At 43.6% G+C, this 20,000-nt stretch overlaps 1 protein-coding gene across 1 annotated transcript in view; it reads right to left on the bottom strand.

Moving 5' to 3' along the window:
* Positions 1 to 20,000, bottom strand: part of dner (delta/notch-like EGF repeat containing) — a gene marked incomplete at its 5' end in the record, with an annotated part of 116,057 nt that overhangs the window by 17,989 nt on the left and 78,068 nt on the right. The window contains 4 exons of the mRNA XM_079513882.1: positions 2,632 to 2,868; positions 9,945 to 10,058; positions 13,390 to 13,543; positions 17,380 to 17,528. Of these exons, the coding sequence (XP_079370008.1) occupies positions 2,632 to 2,868; positions 9,945 to 10,058; positions 13,390 to 13,543; positions 17,380 to 17,528 (654 nt within the window). The remainder of the gene's footprint in view (positions 1 to 2,631; positions 2,869 to 9,944; positions 10,059 to 13,389; positions 13,544 to 17,379; positions 17,529 to 20,000) is intronic.

Here is a 20,000-nt window from a genome sequence, read left to right as displayed (position 1 = left end):
GCATGGTTGCTATGTTCACCCTGTTCACCCGGGTGTGATTTCCTACAACTGACTTTGTTAGTGCAGAAAAAATGAGCATGGTTGCCATGTTCACCCTGTTCACCCGGGTGTGATTTCATTACGTCAGACATGATTTCATTACGTCAGACCTTACACCACTCAGTTCACACGGGTGTGATTTTTTTTGGTACGGACAGACACGCAAACTAACAAAGCCAGTTGTAGGAGTGGTTTACACCACTCAAAAATGAGGTGAGCAATGTTGGTGAGTTTGATGTTGTGTAATACCATTAAGCCCACACAACACTTATGTGTTATATATATTTTTTTATATAAAAACAGACAGACTTCCACAGACGTCTTGGGCACAACACGCAGGATTAATACCCAGGACGTCCACAGACGTCTTGGGCACACAATGTGTTAACTTATATGGTAAGATGGCCGCGGTCTGCATAATGGTCCATAACTATAACTGCAGCCAGCCAGCCAGCGGTGTTGTTGAGCAGCCTGCACCGCTCAGTTCACAGCGGGTGTGATTTTTACGTGTTATACATATGGCCCTGAGGGGGTTCGTCGTGCCCGGGACGGGAGACACGGCAGACTCCCTAGATACGCAGCTGTTCCAAATCAGCCGGTTCATCATAGAAGACTTCGGCTTCGGCGGCTCACATGAAGGTCCATTTTCTTTTATTTTTTTTTATGTATTTTTTGTGGCTTTCGCCTTTATTTTATATTTTTTTATGGAGGGACAGACAGTAGGCTGACAGGAAATGGGGAGAGAGATGGGGGGTTGACATGCAGTAAAGGCCGTCGGGATCGGGAGTTGAACCCGCGGCACACTGCCAGACTGGATTACCAGCCAAGGTGCCTGGAGGCTGGACCGCTGAGCCATGCCCCAGGCCAAGGTCCATTTATTACCAGGCATTTCTACCCCCCCGCCTCATATAACCCCCTTAATTTTTCCCCAACCTGTACATATCTCTCTTTTTTTAACTTTTTATGATGATTTGAATTTTGTTGTTATTTTTCATGTCATGAATATGAATTGAATATACCCCAGGTCAGGACCTAAATGGAAACAAGACCGCAAGGACCTTTTTCGGCGATCCCTTTGGACGTGTGTTTGACCGTACTCTGTACCGTTTACATTTCTGCCAATAAAGTATACAATCAATCAAACAGTGGTGAGGCGGTTCTGTTCTGTGGACTAGACATTAGCTGTGATTGGTCCACTTTTGGAGGAGATAGGCCTCATACACACATGCAGAACGCATGTTCTGTGTTCTGTCTGTGTTTGATGGCCGCCTCAATGCTTTTCCAATGGGAGTCACCAAATGGCTTGACCAAACATTTTTTAGATATAGCCTGCTGAACGCTTGGCTCATCTTTCAGCCCAGAACAGGGATTTAATACCTTTGAAACCTATAATGTTATCATGGCTGCGTTGCGCAAAAAAATAAAGAGACAAATCAATCAATGGATAACAAAACCAATCAATGAGACCAATCAATGAGAGGCAGAATCTAGGCATCAGTAGAAGTAGGTTGGGAGTGGCTTATTGTCGGTATCAGCCGGTAACATGCGGGAGTTTGTCCCCGTAACAATGCGTTAGAACTCTGGGAGATGGAGTCTATCCCCGTTACAATGCACTAGAACTCTGGGAGATGGAGTCTGTCCCTGTTACAATGCGCTAGAACTCTGGGAGATGGAGTCTGTCCCCGTTACAATGCACTAGACACCTGGGAGATGGAGTCGGTCCCTGTTACAATGCGCTAGACCCCTGGGAGATGGAGTCTGTCCCTGTTACAATGCCCCATAGACTGGGAGATGGAGTCTGTCCCCGTTACAATGCCCTATAGACCCCTGGGCGATGGAGTCTGTCCCCGTTACAATGCCTATATAGACCCCTGGGACATGGAGTCTGTCCCTGTTACAATGCACTATAGACCCCTGGGAGATGGAGTCTGTCCCTGTTACAATGCGCTAGACCCCTGGGAGATGGAGTTTGTCTCCATTACAATGCGCTATAGACCCCTGGGAGATGGAGTTTGTCTCCATTACAATGCGCTATAGACCCCTGGGATATGGAGTCTGTCCCCGTTACAATGCACTATAGACCCCTGGGATATGGAGTATGTCCCTGTTACAATGCCCTATAGACTCCTGGGAGATGAAGTCTGTCCCTGTTACAATGCATTATAGACCCCTGGGAGATGGAGTCTGTCCCCGGTACAATGCACTATAGACCCCTGGGTGATGGAGTCTGTCCCCGTTACAATGCATTATAGACCCCTGGGAGATGGAGTCTGTCCCCGGTACAATGCACTATAGACCCCTGGGTGATGGAGTCTGTCCCCGTTACAATGCACTATAGACCCCTGGGAGATGTTTCCCCCCTACTGTAGGTGTTCTGTCTGAAGCAGTCTAACACCTCATCTACACAGGCAAGGGCGAGTGTTCCGACAGCGATATCACGTGGAAAAAACGTCCTCATATGGAGTGTCAGCCATTGCGTTGTGACGTCTACATTTAAGAGGTTATCACGAGCGCGTGCACGTGCTCCGACATAGTCCCACTAGTTTAAAAAACGAAATCCACATGCAGCACATCCACTGCATATTACAGTACCTGGAACACAAAGACACCTGTAGCTGTTGCCCACACTGCGGCAGATCCCGTGGGCACAGGGGTTGAGGGCACAGAAGTCCACCGGCTGGGCGCAGGTGGGGCCGGTGAAGCCGGCCGCGCAGCTGCAGCCGAAGCCCAGAGGACCGGCCAGGCCCTGGGCGTAGCACGAGCCGTTGTTGTGGCACGGACCGGACGCACACGGGTCCACCTTCTGCTCGCACGTGGCACCCTGGTAGCCTATACGGGGTGGGGGAGAGAGATTAGCAGCAGTGTTGATTTTGACAGCAAATTTTGATTTTATTTTTAGTCAGTCATAGTTTTAGTCATAGTCAAACAGTAGGACTTTAACCTTAACCTTTAACACCCACCCACACACCCCTGTTCCCCCTCACTGCATATGTTTCTTTTCCCTTTTTAGTTTTAGTCAGTCATAGTTTTAGTCATAGTCAAACAGTAGGACTTTAACCTTAACCTTTAACACCCACCCACACACCCACACACCCCTGTTCCCCCTCACTGCATATGTTTCTTTTCCCTTTTTAGTTTTACCTCCTATGATGATTTCCTGTTTTGACTATATAGTTGTGTATATTCGTGCGTCTCTAAATAATTCTGTAATTCTGCAAACTGTTAATAAATCAATCAATCATTCAATCAACACAGTGGTTCCCAAAGTGGGGTCCAGGGACCCCCAGGGGTCCTTGAGGGAGTTCCAGTGGCCCACAGCTAAATGATAGTTTGGAACCAAATGGACCCTCATGGGTCTGTAACTCTGAGAATGTACTAATGGAACAAATCCCAGGCTTGCATCACAAAAAAAAAATCACACCCGTGTGAACTGAGTGGTGTAAGGTTTTATATAGCATGATCAGCTGTGGTCTGACGTAATGTCTGACGTAATGAAATCACACAAAATATGTTAAGTAAAAAAAGCTATAATTTTTGATAAATGTATGTATCACACCTGGATGTGATTTCACAACTGGCTGTTTTTGCGCAGAGAAAATGACCACGGTTGCTACGGTCATCCAGTTCACCCGGGTGTGATTTAATTACGTCAGAAATTATTTTGAACATAGCAACCATGCTCATTTTTTTATGCACACAAAAGCCAGTTGTAGGAGTGGTTTACACCACTCAACACAAAAGCCAGTTGTAGGAGTGGTTTACACCACTCAATAGGAGTGGTTTACACCACTCAACAAAAGCCAGTTGTAGGAGTGGTTTACACCACTCAAAAAAGCCAGTTGTAGGAGTGGTTTACACCACTCAAAAAGTGAGGGGCGCTCTTATCATCATACATCATCATGAATAATCAAATACTGGCCAATCAGAATGCATGTTGCCTGTGATTGGTTAGCTGATTTGCTCGTTTACATATGACGTACATTTTTCCTTCAATGTCAATGGCGTTTAATGTTTTGATGTTTAATTTACGTCATATTTAGCAGAACTTTGACCTAATTTCTCCTTTCATTGTTAATGGTAAATCTTGAGACGTGTGGGACATGATTTTTTTTTATCTATAATTTTTATCCCACGATTTTGCAACCCAGTTTTTTCACCCAGTGCCAATTATCTAATGTAATCCTGGGCGCTACACTTCCTCTGCCAACCTGGGGGGACTGACCTCATGCCTCCTTCTATGCATGAGGAGTCCAAGCTGCTTCTTTTCACCTGACAGGGGGGAATTTCCCTGGCCGGACGTAGCGAGTGGAAGGAACACGTTATTCCGACCAGTTCCTTTCCCCTCCATCAGGTGGCCAGGGGGAGGTAGTTTTATAGACCAAGATTACTGCATGTTTTTGTGAGGGTACCTACCCTAGGGGACACGGGGAGAACATGCAAACTCCACACAGAAAGGCCCTTTCGCCAACCCCACCTCGGGTATGGGGGGAGATGGGGACAAGATTTAGCGGACATTTGACCTGAATTCCCCTTTCACTGTCAGTGGCAAATCTTGAGACGTGTGGGGACAAAAGCTGTATAAAAAACCCTGCTTTTGTTCTCGCCGTCAATATTTCTTCCTTTTGTGATCAAAGCTCTGGGTCTCCTTTGATGACGTCTGCCGAAGTTATCCTTGAGACGCCATCATGCATCAGTTCATTTTAAGCATGTCTCTGTCAAGGTGACCGCTACCCCCAAGGGAGCTCTGATGGCTAAATTGGCTGTGATTTATGCAGCATGTTGCTACGGCTGACGATTTGATGTGTCTGTGCTGCAGTGTTGATGTGTCTGTGCTGCAGTGTAGGCTGTCGTAATCGCCAGCTGCAGCAACAAGCCCTCGTTTATATGAACACCTAAAGCCCTAACCACACCAAAGTGTCACCGTGCAACTCCTTGGGTCCAAACGGTTGCAAGGAGTTAAAGAGGAATTTCTCCCTAACCCTTTTTTTTACAAAAGTTGACCATATTGACAAAAAATAAATAAAACAAAAATAAAGATATAGGGGAGCTGAAGCTGGTCCTTCAGCTGCTTCTGGAGGGGTCTAACGCTAGAACTCCTATTCAATCGCGCAATTGGTTTTTGTTTTTTGTTTACATCTGTTCTAGATGATGTGACAACACTCCATGCATTGTTGACACTGCACTCTTCCTGGTCTACGTGAGCTGATGTTAGACCCCTCCAGGAGCAGCTCCAGCTCCAGCTCCAGCTTCAGCTCCCCTATATCTTTATTTTATTTTTTATATTTTTTTTTGGTCAATATACATAATTATCAACTTACTTTTGTAAAAAAAAGTGTTAGGGAGAAATTCCCCTTTAACGCTAAAACCGTCTCGACCCTTTGGTGTGGTTTGGGCCGTTGAATTCCCATGCGTTGAATCACTAGGGTCAACGTGGGTCAACGTGCAACAAGACATATCACACCGCAGGGACAACGCTAAAACCGTCTTGACCCTTTGGTGTGGTTAAGGGCTTTAGATGGACACCACCAGGCAAAATAAAACCTGGGAGGCCCAAAGAGCTGGAACAGACGAACCTGTCGTGGGGAGAGATCGAGCGCAATGTTGCTGCCAGGGATCGAATACAGTGGAGAGCGCTCATTGAAGCCTTACGTCCCATAGGGGATATGAAGAGGAGTATGTCTTGTACTGAGGAGGAATTCTTAACGCCTCGATTTGTGTGCACTGCACAAGATCGGATGCTAAACAAGTATTTGTTTTGTTATCATCTTTAAAGCCTCCAGAGCATGATATTGGCCTGAGCCTGACAGGAGAACGAGTGCCAAAAGAAGAAAGCTAGAGTAAAGTGATCCATCACTCCCCTGAGATAGGAACTAGAGTCCCGTGGGAAATGTTAAGCAGAAAAGATGAATATCTAAGAAGAACCATTGCTTTCAATATGTCATGCAGAACTAACCTTGTGTTATACTTTCTCCCACCTCCTATATCTTTTAAATATCTTGTCCCTCATTGCTCAACACTGCTCTGCACTTGACTGCAGTAGCCTATACAGTACATACTGTACTGTAACTGTACATGCGTGGAATCAGAAAGTGGTTTCAGCGTTGGACATTTAACATTGCATAACTGCTACTGCAGAGAAACCATTATTAATAGAGAACGTATTTATATTATGGAAAGGTCCGTTCTAGGGTGAAAAACAGCTTTAGCCACTTGCTAGTGTTTTTTGCACAAAACTAATGCTTGGAATGGATTCAGAATCATGGAAAACCCCTAGTTTGACATGTCACATGCTACATTTTTGCCTTATATAGGATGTTAATGGTATGGTCAAACCCCTATAAAACAAATTGCTCAATGCTGACAGTCGGTCAGCAAGTGGATTCATGAATGTATGTACAGTATATAGAACATTTTTTAGGCCAATAAAAAAAAACTAAATACGAAATTTCCCACTCCACACCCCCGGCTGCCGGACTATAAAGGAACATTTCACCGCTGGAAGAAACTCCATGCAGTCACTCAATGTTAAAAAAACATATTACACACAAAAATCCCAGGAAAGTGTTTCTTGTGTCCTAAACATCACTAAAATAAGATGTGGTTGCAAAAGGGGTGAAGTCGCCCTTTAAGGCCTGACTCACACGTGCACAACAGATTGATGTATAGCTGATGCTGATGCATGAGACTTATTGACTGATGCAAGCTCACAATGCATTTTCAATGGGAGTCACATGGTTTGACACAACATTTATGAGGGGGAGGGGGGCAGTCGAAACACAGCCGAAAGCCGTACAACACAAATGTTGTGTCAAACCATGTGAGACTTCCATTGGAAATGCATTGGGGCAAGATGTAAACAAACCCTTTCTTTACATCTAGCATGCATCAATGTTGTATGCTAGATCGAAAGGTGTGAGTCAGGCCTAAGTCAACACCTGTGCTTGACTCCAATGCACACGCATGCACGCACGCACGCACAGACTCATGGACGCACGTGCACATGCACGCACGCACACACAGTAACTGTAACAATAAAAGTATAGTTGCACCGTTCAGTTGACTCGAGTACGACCTTTTTCTTCCTTTTTTTTTCCCCCTTTTTTTTTGGCATTTGAAAATAAACAAACATGTGGTGGATTATGAATTCCCTGTCCTTGTTGGAGCCCTTGTTCTCTAGCAACGGAGGATTAATAATTCATTTATGTGGTGCATTCATTGTTTGTTGGCCCTGCACTGGACCGCTGGGAATTGTACCGCGGGACAAGCAGCGTTCCCCCTGCCAGCTTCTACACCATGTTTCTCTGTTCTTTTATTGATAGACAGAGCATGGACAACTTCCCTTGCTGTGTGTGTCATTGCGAACGCAGTGATTGCGAACGCAGTGAGCATTTACTATGAGACCCAGCAGATCATGTTTGTCTGTGTGTGTGTGTGTGTGTGTCACGCTGTAACACCACCCGCCCGCCACCAGAGGGCGCAGCTGTATCACACACAAAAACACACACACACACATGCACGCACACATGCACGCACGTGCATCGCACGCACGCACGCACGCACGCAAAAAACCCCGTAAAAAAAATAAAATAATAATAAATAAAAATAAAATAAATAAATAATTAAGAGGAAAAAAAAGCTCCGTGTGTGTATGTGTATGTGTGTCAGACTGCCACAACAGCTGCGTTTGCTTCCCGCGTTCACGCGTCTTACTTGTATAGTCAAGTGTGCAGGCACAAGCAAGCGGTGTGCGCTCGTGTGTAGGGGTGTAACGATATAGCGACTTCAGTGAAATATCGATTTTAATTTAAAAATCTAATATATATATCGATGTGTAAACAGCAACATATATCGTTTGACTTTGTGTCGTATCATTTTGCAATGCAAATAATCGGTATCGAATCGTTTTGCAATACAAATAATCGGTATATGCGCATGCATAAAGTGAGTGGCGAATCGAGTGGCAAAGTGAGTTTAACATCGTTTAACGTCGTTTAACGTCGTTTCATGCAATCAGATTTGGACATTTCTGTTTGGATGTATGGGCTGTCAGAAAAAGCCAGAAAGCAGTTTTTTGGCTACTCAGGCATTCCCGCATAACTTCCGGGTAGGATGATGATGTCATGTGCATACCCTCATAGACAAATGTGTGTATTCTCTGTATGTGTTCATGATGTCAAAGGGTGTTGGTTTGTCCGTATGTGTTCAAATACAATCCATAATAATAAATGTTTCCCTTAAAAAGCCTGCACTATATCCACACGTTTCAAACAGATTTATGTATTTGCTAAATAGTGGCTGTATCAATCTTAAATCATTGTATCGTATCGTATAGCCATAATGAAACATATCGTCCATTTATATCGTATCGACGTCAACCATGTATCGTGATACGTATCGTATCGCTGTTAAAATGTATCGTTACAATAGGCCTATCTCACAGCATTTCCCCGCCCCCTTTTTACGCCCCCTTTTGGAGATGGAGTGGTGTTATTTTTTTTGCGGTCCATAGGCTTCCATGTTAAAAGAGTTATTTTCACAAGCCACAAACTACCGTTTTGTAAAGGTAAGGTTATTTGAGTTGTTATACCATTGTGTTTTCTTCATATTATTATCGGTCTTTGACATTTTAACATTAGGAAATGTACTTAGATTCTCCAGAGAAAAAAAGTGTAAATGCCTAATGTTAAATGACACCACTATCTACCGGAAGTGGGCGTGGAAAGGGGGCTGTGAGATAGGCCTATCCCTACTTGTGTGTCATCACGGGTGTGTTACTGCGTGTACATTTGTGCCTGTATGTGTTTAATAGGGGACAACTGTGCCCTTGATGATGAGGACTGCTGTTTGGGAAGTAGTTTTGCGGTCAGAGTTTCCCCGGGAGAGGCTTGAGTGGGTCGTGATTCAAGGCTATGCAGACTAATTAGAATGGAGGAGAAAAGGTTTAAATTAAGCATCACAGTGGCATAGATAGTGCTAAACACTCAGCGAGCACACACAACATATATACTGTACCAGGACCAAGATAACAGCAGCTACATCAGCTTGTTGCACATTAAAATAAAACGCATGCAAAAATCTCTCTCCTTTCTCCCTCGCTCCTTCAAACATGCACACAGATATTATGAGCACACGTGCAAACGTTATGTGCCGCGACGCAACCGGATGGGACTCTGATGCAGCTCACTGAGGCGGTGATTTTCATTCCGAATGACTCGAGCGGTGATTGGCAAATTTACCCGATCTGGAGAAACCGATACTTTTATACCATTTAAGTGGTATATAAAAGTCAATCAGATACTGTATATATAGTATGATATCGTTTTGCATCTTTGTGACAGGCCTAAACATTATCCCCTTCCATCCCCACACGCACAGGAACAGTTTTGACAAATAATTTTGGAAATATTCAAAATATTCCCCTTATACGCACAAGGTCGGTATCGGAACGATGGCGAGAAAAACAATCGGTGATCGTCGAGATCGGTCCCAAAAGCAGAGGCGTATCTACAATAAGGCGAGGGCAGGCGTCCGCCTGTCCAAATCCATTTCTGGCCTGGCCAAAATCCATACAATGAGAAAAGAGAGAGGACAAAAACAAGACCTGAGAACTATTAGTGGACAGCTGATTGGCCGTTGTGGTAGAGCGCGAGCATCAATCACCCATTGGAATGTAAATGCGAGCCTTTCAGCCTTTGTATCCTACTGTCTGGCAGGTATATCTCTTTGAAAACCTTTAGTGCTACGATTGTGTGCGGGGAGACGACAATTAACACATCTTGCCTGCCCAAAATGTAATTCTTGCCTGCCCAAAATGTAATTCCTGGAAACGCCACTGCCCAAAAGACCTGATCGGAGAACCTCTGTATTCTGGGTGCAGTATAGCTTGTGGTTGAATGAATGCTTACCTTCAGGGCAGTAGCACCGCGGCCCAGCCAGGCTACTGGAGCAAGTGGCTGCGTTCTTACACGGCTGGGAGAGGCAGTGGTCCACCAGCGACTGACAGCGCTCCCCTTCATAACCTGAGAATCACATTGAGACAGTACGGGTTGTTATGAAAAGGTATAGGCTATAGGGCGTCGCAGTCCCGGCCCCTTTCAGAACGAAGTTTGGCCCGGAAGAGGCCATTTATTTTTCCCATAGACGTTTCAAAAAGTATTTATTTAACCCATTTTGACCTGAGATCAGATTCTAAAAATGTCTTCTACATCCTGACAGTTTTCTGAAAAAGCTATGTTTCTATGTCAGTGGTTCTTCGATTTTTCAAAAATAGCAGACCTACAAGCTCGTAGCGCGCCACTCGGTGGCGCGCTATGAGCTTGTAGATCTGCTATTTTTCAATAGCTAAAGCATAACATAATGCTAACACCAAAAGGGGAGCTTTAAGCCGTGGACAAAGCCAACTCGGCTCCTGATAAATCATGACGATAAACTATTTTAGGGGGCGAACAAATAATTAAAAAGAAGAAAAACGTTTGTTTATTGTCATGATTTGTCAGACGCTGAGTTGGCTTTGTGTCCGAGGCTTTAAAGGTCTTTAAATAAATACTTTCTGAAACATCTATGGGAAACAATGAATGAATGGGAACGGGACTGCAACGCTCTATAGACATCCCTTCATAACCTGATAACCACATTGAGACAATATTATAGCGCTGGTTATGGTGCCTGTGTGGCACCCAGGGATCTCTGCAGCCCCTATAGGGGCCCCTGATGTGGCTATTGTGATGGTAGACACCTGAACAGTATTATTGCCAAGTTTGGTGCGGATCAGAGCGGATTGGTCCCTGGTGCATGGGGCCCCTGGGGCTTATACCATTTTAAAACGAATTTACCGTCGACACCCCCATCTGGTGTCTGAAAAGGGCACTCCAGAACCGCCAGCCAGTCTTTTAATGTGGCGAGACTCTTAGGGCTCTATTTTTTGTCCATGCTAAACCCCTTGTGCCTAAAATACTTTGCCCTTTTTACTATTTTGAAAAACATTTTTGAATAGTTAAAATTGCCAATCGACACGTTGTGAGCTTGTAGATTGGCTATTTTAACAATTAAAAAATGTTTTTCAAAATAGTAAAACAAAAAGGGATAAGGGAAATAGAATGACAATAGAGCCCTTACTCTACCGACTGAGCTACCCGGACACGAATGCGTGTAAAAGAGCAGTCAAACTCTCTTTCATCTTGCGAATATTCTCTCTCTATAGTTTCTTCTCTCTTTCTTCTTATAAGGAAACCTCAATCTGGGAACCCATCTGCAAAACAAAGGGAAAACAGCGCCCTCTTTTCCTTTGAATTTGGAACTGGTCTGTCTCGAGAGACTATAAGGACTAGTAAGAGATTCAAAGTAAAAAAGAATTAGGACGAGCGTCGAGCTGATTCTATACTCTATGGCTCCGGGACATGGACACTTTGAAAGAAATTAGAGAAATGGCTGGATGGCACTTACACCCGCCTTTAACCCATTTTTGACTGAAGTCAAAAAAAGTTTTTCTGAAAAACCCATGTTTCTATGTCAGTGGGGCTCAACCTTTTTCATGTCAAGGACCCCCAGAATTATCTCTATTGGGCCACGGACCCCCCATCTCAAAATATGTAGTTCCAGGGACCCCCCAGAAGCCAATATTTTAGTTAAAAATGTTCGCTCTGAAATATATATTAAAAAATGTGTGCCACATTTTCATGATTTTTCAAAAATAGCAGACCTACAAGCTCGTAGCGCGCCACTCGGTGGCGCGCTATGAGCTTGTAGATCTGCTATTTTTCAATAGCTAAATTATAACATAATGTTTAAAACACCAAAAGGGGTTCCCGCCCAAAAGAGAGCGCAAAATCTCTCTTGGAAGAGAGATTTCCCCGTGTTTCTTCACTAGTCCGATCCAGAAGAACACAGTTTTCCGGCCACTGCTACAGCGCTGATCATGAGGTTATATCTTCCCTTCTTCTCTGGAATCCTGCCTCAAAGCAGACCAGAGGTAGAAAACTGTTGTTCCCTGATGTCATCGCTATAGGGACACATGCATCAGTAGGCAGGAACTGCAGGGGATGGCAATGTAGGACCGGGAAGTCTGGCGTGGCATTGTGAAATCCATGATCTCGAAAAGTGATGATGGGAGCGTTAGCACCCTTCATTATTGGTAAGTGGCTGGCAATCAACGGGCTACTGCACCAATGAGATAATTTACCTCTCCCCCCCCCCAGTGCCCTCTGCAAGGCTGGCTCCCAAAATAACCCCCCCCCCCTCCCCCCGCCCCATCCCACCCCCCCAACCCCCTCTCAGGCTGGCTCCCAGAATAACCGATATGATCAAAAGGCTGTCTCTCTTCATTCCCTTTCAATTAGTTTGCCAAATAGACAGGCTTTATATTCTTCTCGTGTTCTCAGCTCTAATGAACCCTGTCAAGGCTTAGATACAGCCTGATGCAATGGTGCACACACTCCTAATGTTGCATTAACAAACAATAAAAAGGAGGCGGCAGTGGCCCCGGGGTAGAGTGGCCGGTAGAGAGGCCGGATGGCAACAGCGAGGTTCCCAGATGTAACCCGGGCTCCCCCAGAGTTAGTACAGTATCGAAGTGTCCTTGAGCAAGACTCTGAACCCCTAATTGCTCCCGATGTGCAGGGTTGGTGTCTTGCATGGTTTCCTCCACCATTGGTGTATGAATCTATGTAAAAGGCGCTATATGAATGCACCATTTACCATTTTAACAATGTGCACACGCACGCATGCATGTGTAGCAGTGGCGCAGAGGTTCAAGTTTATTTAGTGTCCCCGAAGGGCAAATTGGGTTGCAGCATAGACAGTACATTAAACAATGAGACAGTACAAATAAACAAACAGTTCACATAGCAGATCATACCAAAGTACAAAGGTGCACATAACCATTAAAGTGCAGGCGTTAAAGTGCTATGCGATAGGTCAGGGGTTCTCAACCCGTGGGTCGCGACCCCTCAGGGGGTCGCCAAATTATTTTGGGGGGTCCCCAAATAATTTAAAAGTAAAAATAAAAAAATAAAAAACGTGTGGTGTATTGTCTCTATTATTAAGGTTATTGTAGCAGTCAATTTATATTGGGGGTTGGGAGGGGGCGGTGTGGGGGTCCCGAGACGTTGCCAAAATATTTTCGGGGGTCCCCGGCCAAAAACGTTGAGAACCCCTGCGATAGGTCATAAAAAGTGCGTGTGCATAGACATTAGGCACAAGACCAATACAGTAAAAAGTAAGTCTAATATCTCCCCCGGTCCACAGGGATATTATCCCTTTGGTCTAGTGTTTAAGATGTTGGACTTTCACGCGGGAGACCCGAGTTCGAATCCCGGGCGTTACGCATGCACACACACACACACACACAATTACCTGGGGGGCAGGTACATGAGAAGTTGTGCCCCTCGTCCCCCTGTCGGAGGTCAGTGCATGTTCCGTTGTTGCGACAAGGTCTGTGATGGCAGGCGTCAAACTCCTCACAGAAGATACCCGTGTAGCCATCTTCACATTCACAATAAAAGGTGCTCTGGAAAGTCACACGCGCACACACACACACACGCACGCACGCACGCACGCACGCGCACACGCACACACACACACACACACACACACACACACACACACACACACACACACACACATTCGAATTATTTTTATTTGGATCTGCACAAGAGGCGCAATACAATAGACCAAAACACTGATCAGAATTGGGTTACATTATATGGTCCAACCAGATATAACTGCTGCACATGCTTAACACACAGAGGGAAAAGAAGAAAAGAAGAAAATATATATATAGCACATTGATGACATACTATAACACACACACACACACACACACACACACACACACACACACACACACACACACACACACACACACACACACACACACACACACACACACACACACACACACACACACACACACACACACACACACACACACACACACACACACACACACAGTAACTACTACTGAAATGAGCACTTGAGCAGCCACGATGGAAAGTTCTGAAATAATGAGACTGAATATTGTGACACCGTTAAGAAGACATCCAATGTTCTCCAAGCCTCTGAGAAATGGCAAAAAAAAATTATAATGAGATTGGGAAGAAATGAAAAAGAAACAATAAGAAGTAGAAGCCAGTTTGTTGGAGACTGATAGCGGCGCACTCGTTACACTCTGTCTGTATAACGACTGCTGCTGGAACCAGGCTCAGCAGCAGCACAATTAAAAGTTTCATGACATTAATTTTCATTTATATTTATTTTTCGTGTTTTTTTGTTTTTGTTTTATGACCTCAATTACACCCAAACAACCTGAACTTCATGAATTGCATTTTTTATAGCGCTTTTCTAAGTGCTCAAAGTGCTTTAAATGGTTCATTCATTCATACATTGGGAGGTGATCGAGGGGCGAACAGTTCGAGGGGCGAAACTGTTACTTTAGGTATACTTGTTTGATGCTGTAGTTTGTAGTATGATCAAGTTTCGTAGAGCGATAATTTACGAAAAAAGGAAAAAAATCACACCTGTGTGAAGTGAGGAGCGCTCTTATCATCGTACATCATCATGGCGTAACGTTACATGATTGTCGATTTGCTCAGACACATATGACGTAAACTCTCCACTTTTACACCCTTGCTTTTAATTGATTTATTTGTCTTTTTAAAAAAAAATTATTCATGTCCTCACTGTATTGTTTATGCCCTGCCTTTCTTTTCTTTTTTGTGTAAAGCACTTTGAGCTGCATTTCATGTCATGAAAGGTGCTATACAAATAAAGTTTTATTATTATTATTATTATTATTGGCAATGGGAATTTATTATTTAACAAAAATACCGATTTGCTCGTCTACATAAAGTAGATTCTCCATTCATTGTCAATGGCATTTAATGTTTGTGTTAGGACAAAAATCTACACTATAGCTGTGGCTACACTACGGCTAGCGCTCCTCAAAAACACAAAAAGTTAGAAAATGCAGAGGTTTCTGCCCCGACAGCAGCAGAATGTCATCTTTTTTATGTTTGTTTGTGGCTTTTGCCTTTATTTTATATTTTTTAATAATGATAGGGGCGAACAGTGGACGCCATTGGGGTGCATGGGGGCGGTAGCCATCAGCAGGGTACTATTGAACGAACTGGAGTAATAAGATGGAGGCTCTGCGTCCTCCCGGTGGGGCTCCTCCACGCTGCATGGCCACTGAGCCAGAACGCTCACTGGCTCGTTATAGCAGTGGCAGCACAGTGTGGGGAGGGTACCATTACTAATTTACTAAATTGGGAGAAAAAATAAAAACATATTATAATATCTTTACGTAAAAGAAGCCTGTTTTCTTCATTTCCAAAAGAGCAAACACGTCACAGACTATATAATGCAGAATATCTCCAAGTCCATTTAAAAAAAAAGCTTTATTTTTAGATTGACGTTGATATTTTAATGGTAATTCAGCAGTAGAAAGAACAGATTTACTCTGCACTCTCATGGTTGTTCTGAGCCATTTTGTTCTGTTCTGTTCTGTTCTGTTCTGTTCTGTTCTGTTCTGTTCTGTTCTGTTCTGGTCTGTTCTGTTCTGTTCTGTTCTGTTCTGTTCTGTTCTGTTCTGTTCTGTTCTGTTCTGACACCTAGAGCCGAGACCGCTAGAGGTCTGCATGTCTCTGTCTCCGTTTCTCCCCTGTCCATGCCTCCCCTCAGACTGCTCGTCTCGCTTTAACCTAAAAACGGACGAGAACCGAATTAGGTGGCTCACTGACAGTCTATTTTTAAACATAAAAGGTCACCTACAGTATGTGAACAGAACACGCAGTGACAAATGGCTACCAGTGTGCATTTGTACAGAAGAATGTTCCAAACCATTCCTCTTGGGGGTCGACAAAAAAAAAACAGAACACGTGCATTTTGTAGCAGCACTGTAGAAAGTATGACTTCTGGTTCCAGCTTGTGACTTTTACAGCAAACCGCCTCTTCTCCTGTCTTTACATAAATACATACCAAAATACCATCTATCTATAAATGCTCCAAGTCTCTGTATGTACTTTAGGTATACATTTGTAATCCACGTAACTCGAAAACCGTTCGACCGTTGACACATGCATTCCACACCCCCCACAGGGAGTACATCGGAATGCTGGTGGTTGTCCAGAACCAGCGCAATTAAAAGCCTCTCTGCGCGGGCTCTGGACAGGGCCCAAATTATATCTCCATACATGGAGCTGGCCTGTTCTGACATCACAATGACTCAAAAGCCTCTGCCCGGGCTCTGGACAGGGCCCAAATTAGCCAATTGATCACACCTGATCACCCCTATATCTCCATATATGGAGTTGGCCTGTGCCTCTGCCCAGACTCTGGACAGATCACCCCCCAACGTGTTCAAGTCATAATAATCTCAGAGAAGTTTTTATTTTATTTTTGAGGGGTATATACAGCTTTAATGTTTGTTTTTCAACGATGTTTGTTTAAAGATGGAGTGCCACGATTTCTTTCCACCCTAAAACATTATCATCAGGTATTATTATAATATAAGGAGGAAGAACTTTTTTCCAAAAAGTGTACAGTATTTGTTAAAATCATGCTTTGATGTGGACACGCCCACCAGTTCATTAAGTATGCCTGGTTTGCCTGGTGGGTGGTGATGGGTGCATTGGGTGGTGATCCACCTGAACTGAAGCTGCAACCACAGCTGTAGTTGTATGATAAAGGGGGAGGGGTTAGAGGAGGGGCTGATAGTGTGCTGTCACTATATTACTGTTTATTTAATTGGCCCGTTTGACTGTCAAGGGTTCAGCCTCCAGGAAAAATACAAAGTTAATACACCATTGCACATAAAAACAACTCAACAATGTTTGTTTTGACAACTAAAACAAACATTAGCACCCGTTGCTTAAACAAACATTATGTTGTAATTGATGATTTTGTAAGATGAGAAGAGCGCCCCTCACTTCACACGGGTGTGATTTTTTAAACCCATTTAGACCTGAGGCCGATTTATATAAGTCGTCTCTGTCGTGTCGGGTGGAAGTCTCATATTATGTCCAAAACTGTTACTTTTCACAGTTTTCAGGATTAAAAAAATAAATTGTAGCAGATTTGCACCATGTTTCAGCCTTTTGTGACTGATATTGTCCTTCTAATACGTGAGGAGGGTGTCTTTTTTCAATTACTGTTTTCGTTTTTATAATGGGTTTGAGGAAGGGGGTGGGGCAGTCAAAATGAATATCAAATATCTAAATACTGAATGGAGCAACTTAACAACTGTCTGGGGTGATAAGCCTGAGTAGACGATAAAATGACCAATTTTCTTTTTTTTTAAAGTGAAATATCCCTTTAACCCCTCGCGGACTTCGTATGTATACGTACCGCGGAGGACTGTGTGATGCACTTGCCCTTCCCAGAGCATTGTGGGTCGCTGAAGCGGCTGCCGGGCTCCATGCAGCTGCTGGCTTTGACCGTCAGGTTGAGACGCAGGGTGATGTCTGGAGCCGCGGGGGTGCCCACACGCACCACACCTGCACGCACACACGCGCGCGCGCACACACACACACACACACACACACACACACACACACACACACACACACACACACACACACACACACACACACAAGGTTAGGGTTTGGGATATAGGGTATTATACCACAGGTCGTTTCGAGGAAGCAATCTGATTGGTTGAAACAGCCTTCTAGCCGTGGGTTAAACCAGCACCATTCACCACCTAATCAAAACAAATAATTCAGCTGCTCTGTTCTCCCAGAGCGCTAGCAAACTCGGTGGCTAGGTTAGCTAGTTTCTTGGGACATTTGTGGTCGTAGTGACTACATCTGTCATTAAAAAAATATATTCTTTCAGCGATTTTCTTAGTTTTAAGGGTAACTGTTGTATAATTGCAATATTACACTCGAGGGTGTGGGTTAACGTGATTATTATTGCCACTTCAGTGATGCTTGCGGAACTCAACTTTGTCTCGTTCCTCACCGCATCCCTGTCTCGCCTAAAAAAAGAAGAAAAAATACAAAAGTGGAATGAAATATTTATATTAATACAGGTAGTTCTTCTGACCAAGCAATTGGTTGAAATAGGCTCTCCAGCCGTGCTGAAATGAGCATGACGGCACACCTAGAAGATTTGAGGACGGATTAATCACATTCGAAATAGTATCAGCTGTGCTGATAAGACAGCGTTTTGTCAGAGCAGCAGAAAAATTGGATTAGGAATGGAACAAAGGCAAAACAATTCAAAGAATAAATTACATTTCCCTCCTGTGTTAATAGCTGAATAGGATGGAGCAGGTCTACTGTATTCTAATCCTGTATTTTAACATCAGTGAAATGGTGGTACTTATGGTGGTACATGGAGAGCCAGATATTTTCTGTGGTGATACTTGGTATAAAAAGGTTCGGAACCCCTGTTTTAGATGATCTATGGTGCACAAAATGTGTCAAATAGTAAGGAAATATCTGCGCTGTCAATGCACCATGAGTTAAAACCCATTTTGAGCAGGAACCCCTTTTGGTGTTAGCATTATGTTATGCTTTAGCTATTGAAAAATAGCAGATCTACAAGCTCATAGCGTGCCACCGAGTGGCGCGCTACGAGCTTGTAGGTCTGCTATTTTTGAAAAATCGAAGAACCACTGACATAGAAACATAGCTTTTTCAGAAAACTGTCCTTTTCAAACAGACATTTTTAGAATCTGATCTCAGGTCAAAATGGGTTAAGACTAGGTTTTTAATCACAATGTGCAAACTGTGTGTGTGTAAGATAGGAGTGCAAGATCATGTGGTATTTAGACATTGAGGGCCCTATACACCGGTCAGAAGATAGCAATGCCAATTCCACTGTTGCACTGGGTTTGGTGGAAGATGGGGTCTAAAAGCTCCTCTAGCAGGCCTTAACCCATTTTGAGATCAGATTCTAAAAATGTCTTCTACATCCTGACAGTTTTCTGAAAAAGCTATGTTTCTATGTCAGTCGTTCTTCGATTTTTCAAAAATAGCAGACCTACAAGCTCGTAGCGCGCCACTCGGTGGCGCGCTATGAGCTTGTAGATCTGCTATTTTTCAATAGCTAAAGCATAACATAATGTTAACACCAAAAGAGGTTCCCGCCCAAAATGGGTTAAGGCCCAAACCACACCATGATTCACCATGCAACTCTTTGCGACCAAACGTTTGCGATTAGTTGCATGTAGTTGCATGAAACCATTATCCACAATGGCAGTTGCAACGATTCGCTTTGGTGTGACACATCACATTAAGACGCTACGGCAGTCTTTAGCCCAAGGTGTGTTTTTCGTGCAAAACTAATGCTTGGAATGGATTCAGAATCATGAAAACCCCCTAGTTTGACACGTCACATGCTACTTAAAGCATAATGAAATTTAGAACATTTTGCCTTATATTGGTTGTTGATGGTACCCCAACTTTCAGCAACTGTCAAAAATTCCCCTAGGGTGGTTGAATAGAATCCAATGTGGGATATGTTAGTAGACAACTTTACAAACACATTGGTGAAGAAAATTCTTGGTAAGAAATGTATTCCCAGATTTGACATTAATAATCTGAAGATATTCCCTGACTAATTCGTTCAACTTTGACCCCTCTGTCACGTGGAACTATTTTGTTGTGCTGCTGCTGGCGTAGTGATACTGGACACAGAAATAGTTCCATGTGACAGAGGGGTCAAAGTTGAATGAAAGTTGCACTCACTACAAGTAAGATGTGCGAACGCGGGAAGCGAACGCAGCTCGTAAATTGCAATAACAACAATTAGAATAAATGACGTACTTTTTTAAGGTTTTTTTTAAGTTCTCTTTTTTTTAAAGTTTTTTTTAAGTTCTTTTTTTAGTGTGTTTTTTTGTTTTGTTTTTTTAAGTTTTCTTTTTTAAGTTAAGGTGTGTGTGTGTGTGTGTGTGTGTGTGTGTGTGTGTGTGTGTGTGTGTGTGTGTGTGTGTGTGTGTGGTTTTTGTGTGTGATACAGCT

The sequence above is a fragment of the Electrona antarctica genome (assembly GCF_951216825.1).
Source record: "Electrona antarctica genome assembly, chromosome: 11".
Taxonomy (NCBI): Eukaryota; Metazoa; Chordata; class Actinopteri; order Myctophiformes; family Myctophidae; genus Electrona; species Electrona antarctica.
This window is presented reverse-complemented; position numbering and strand designations above follow the sequence as displayed.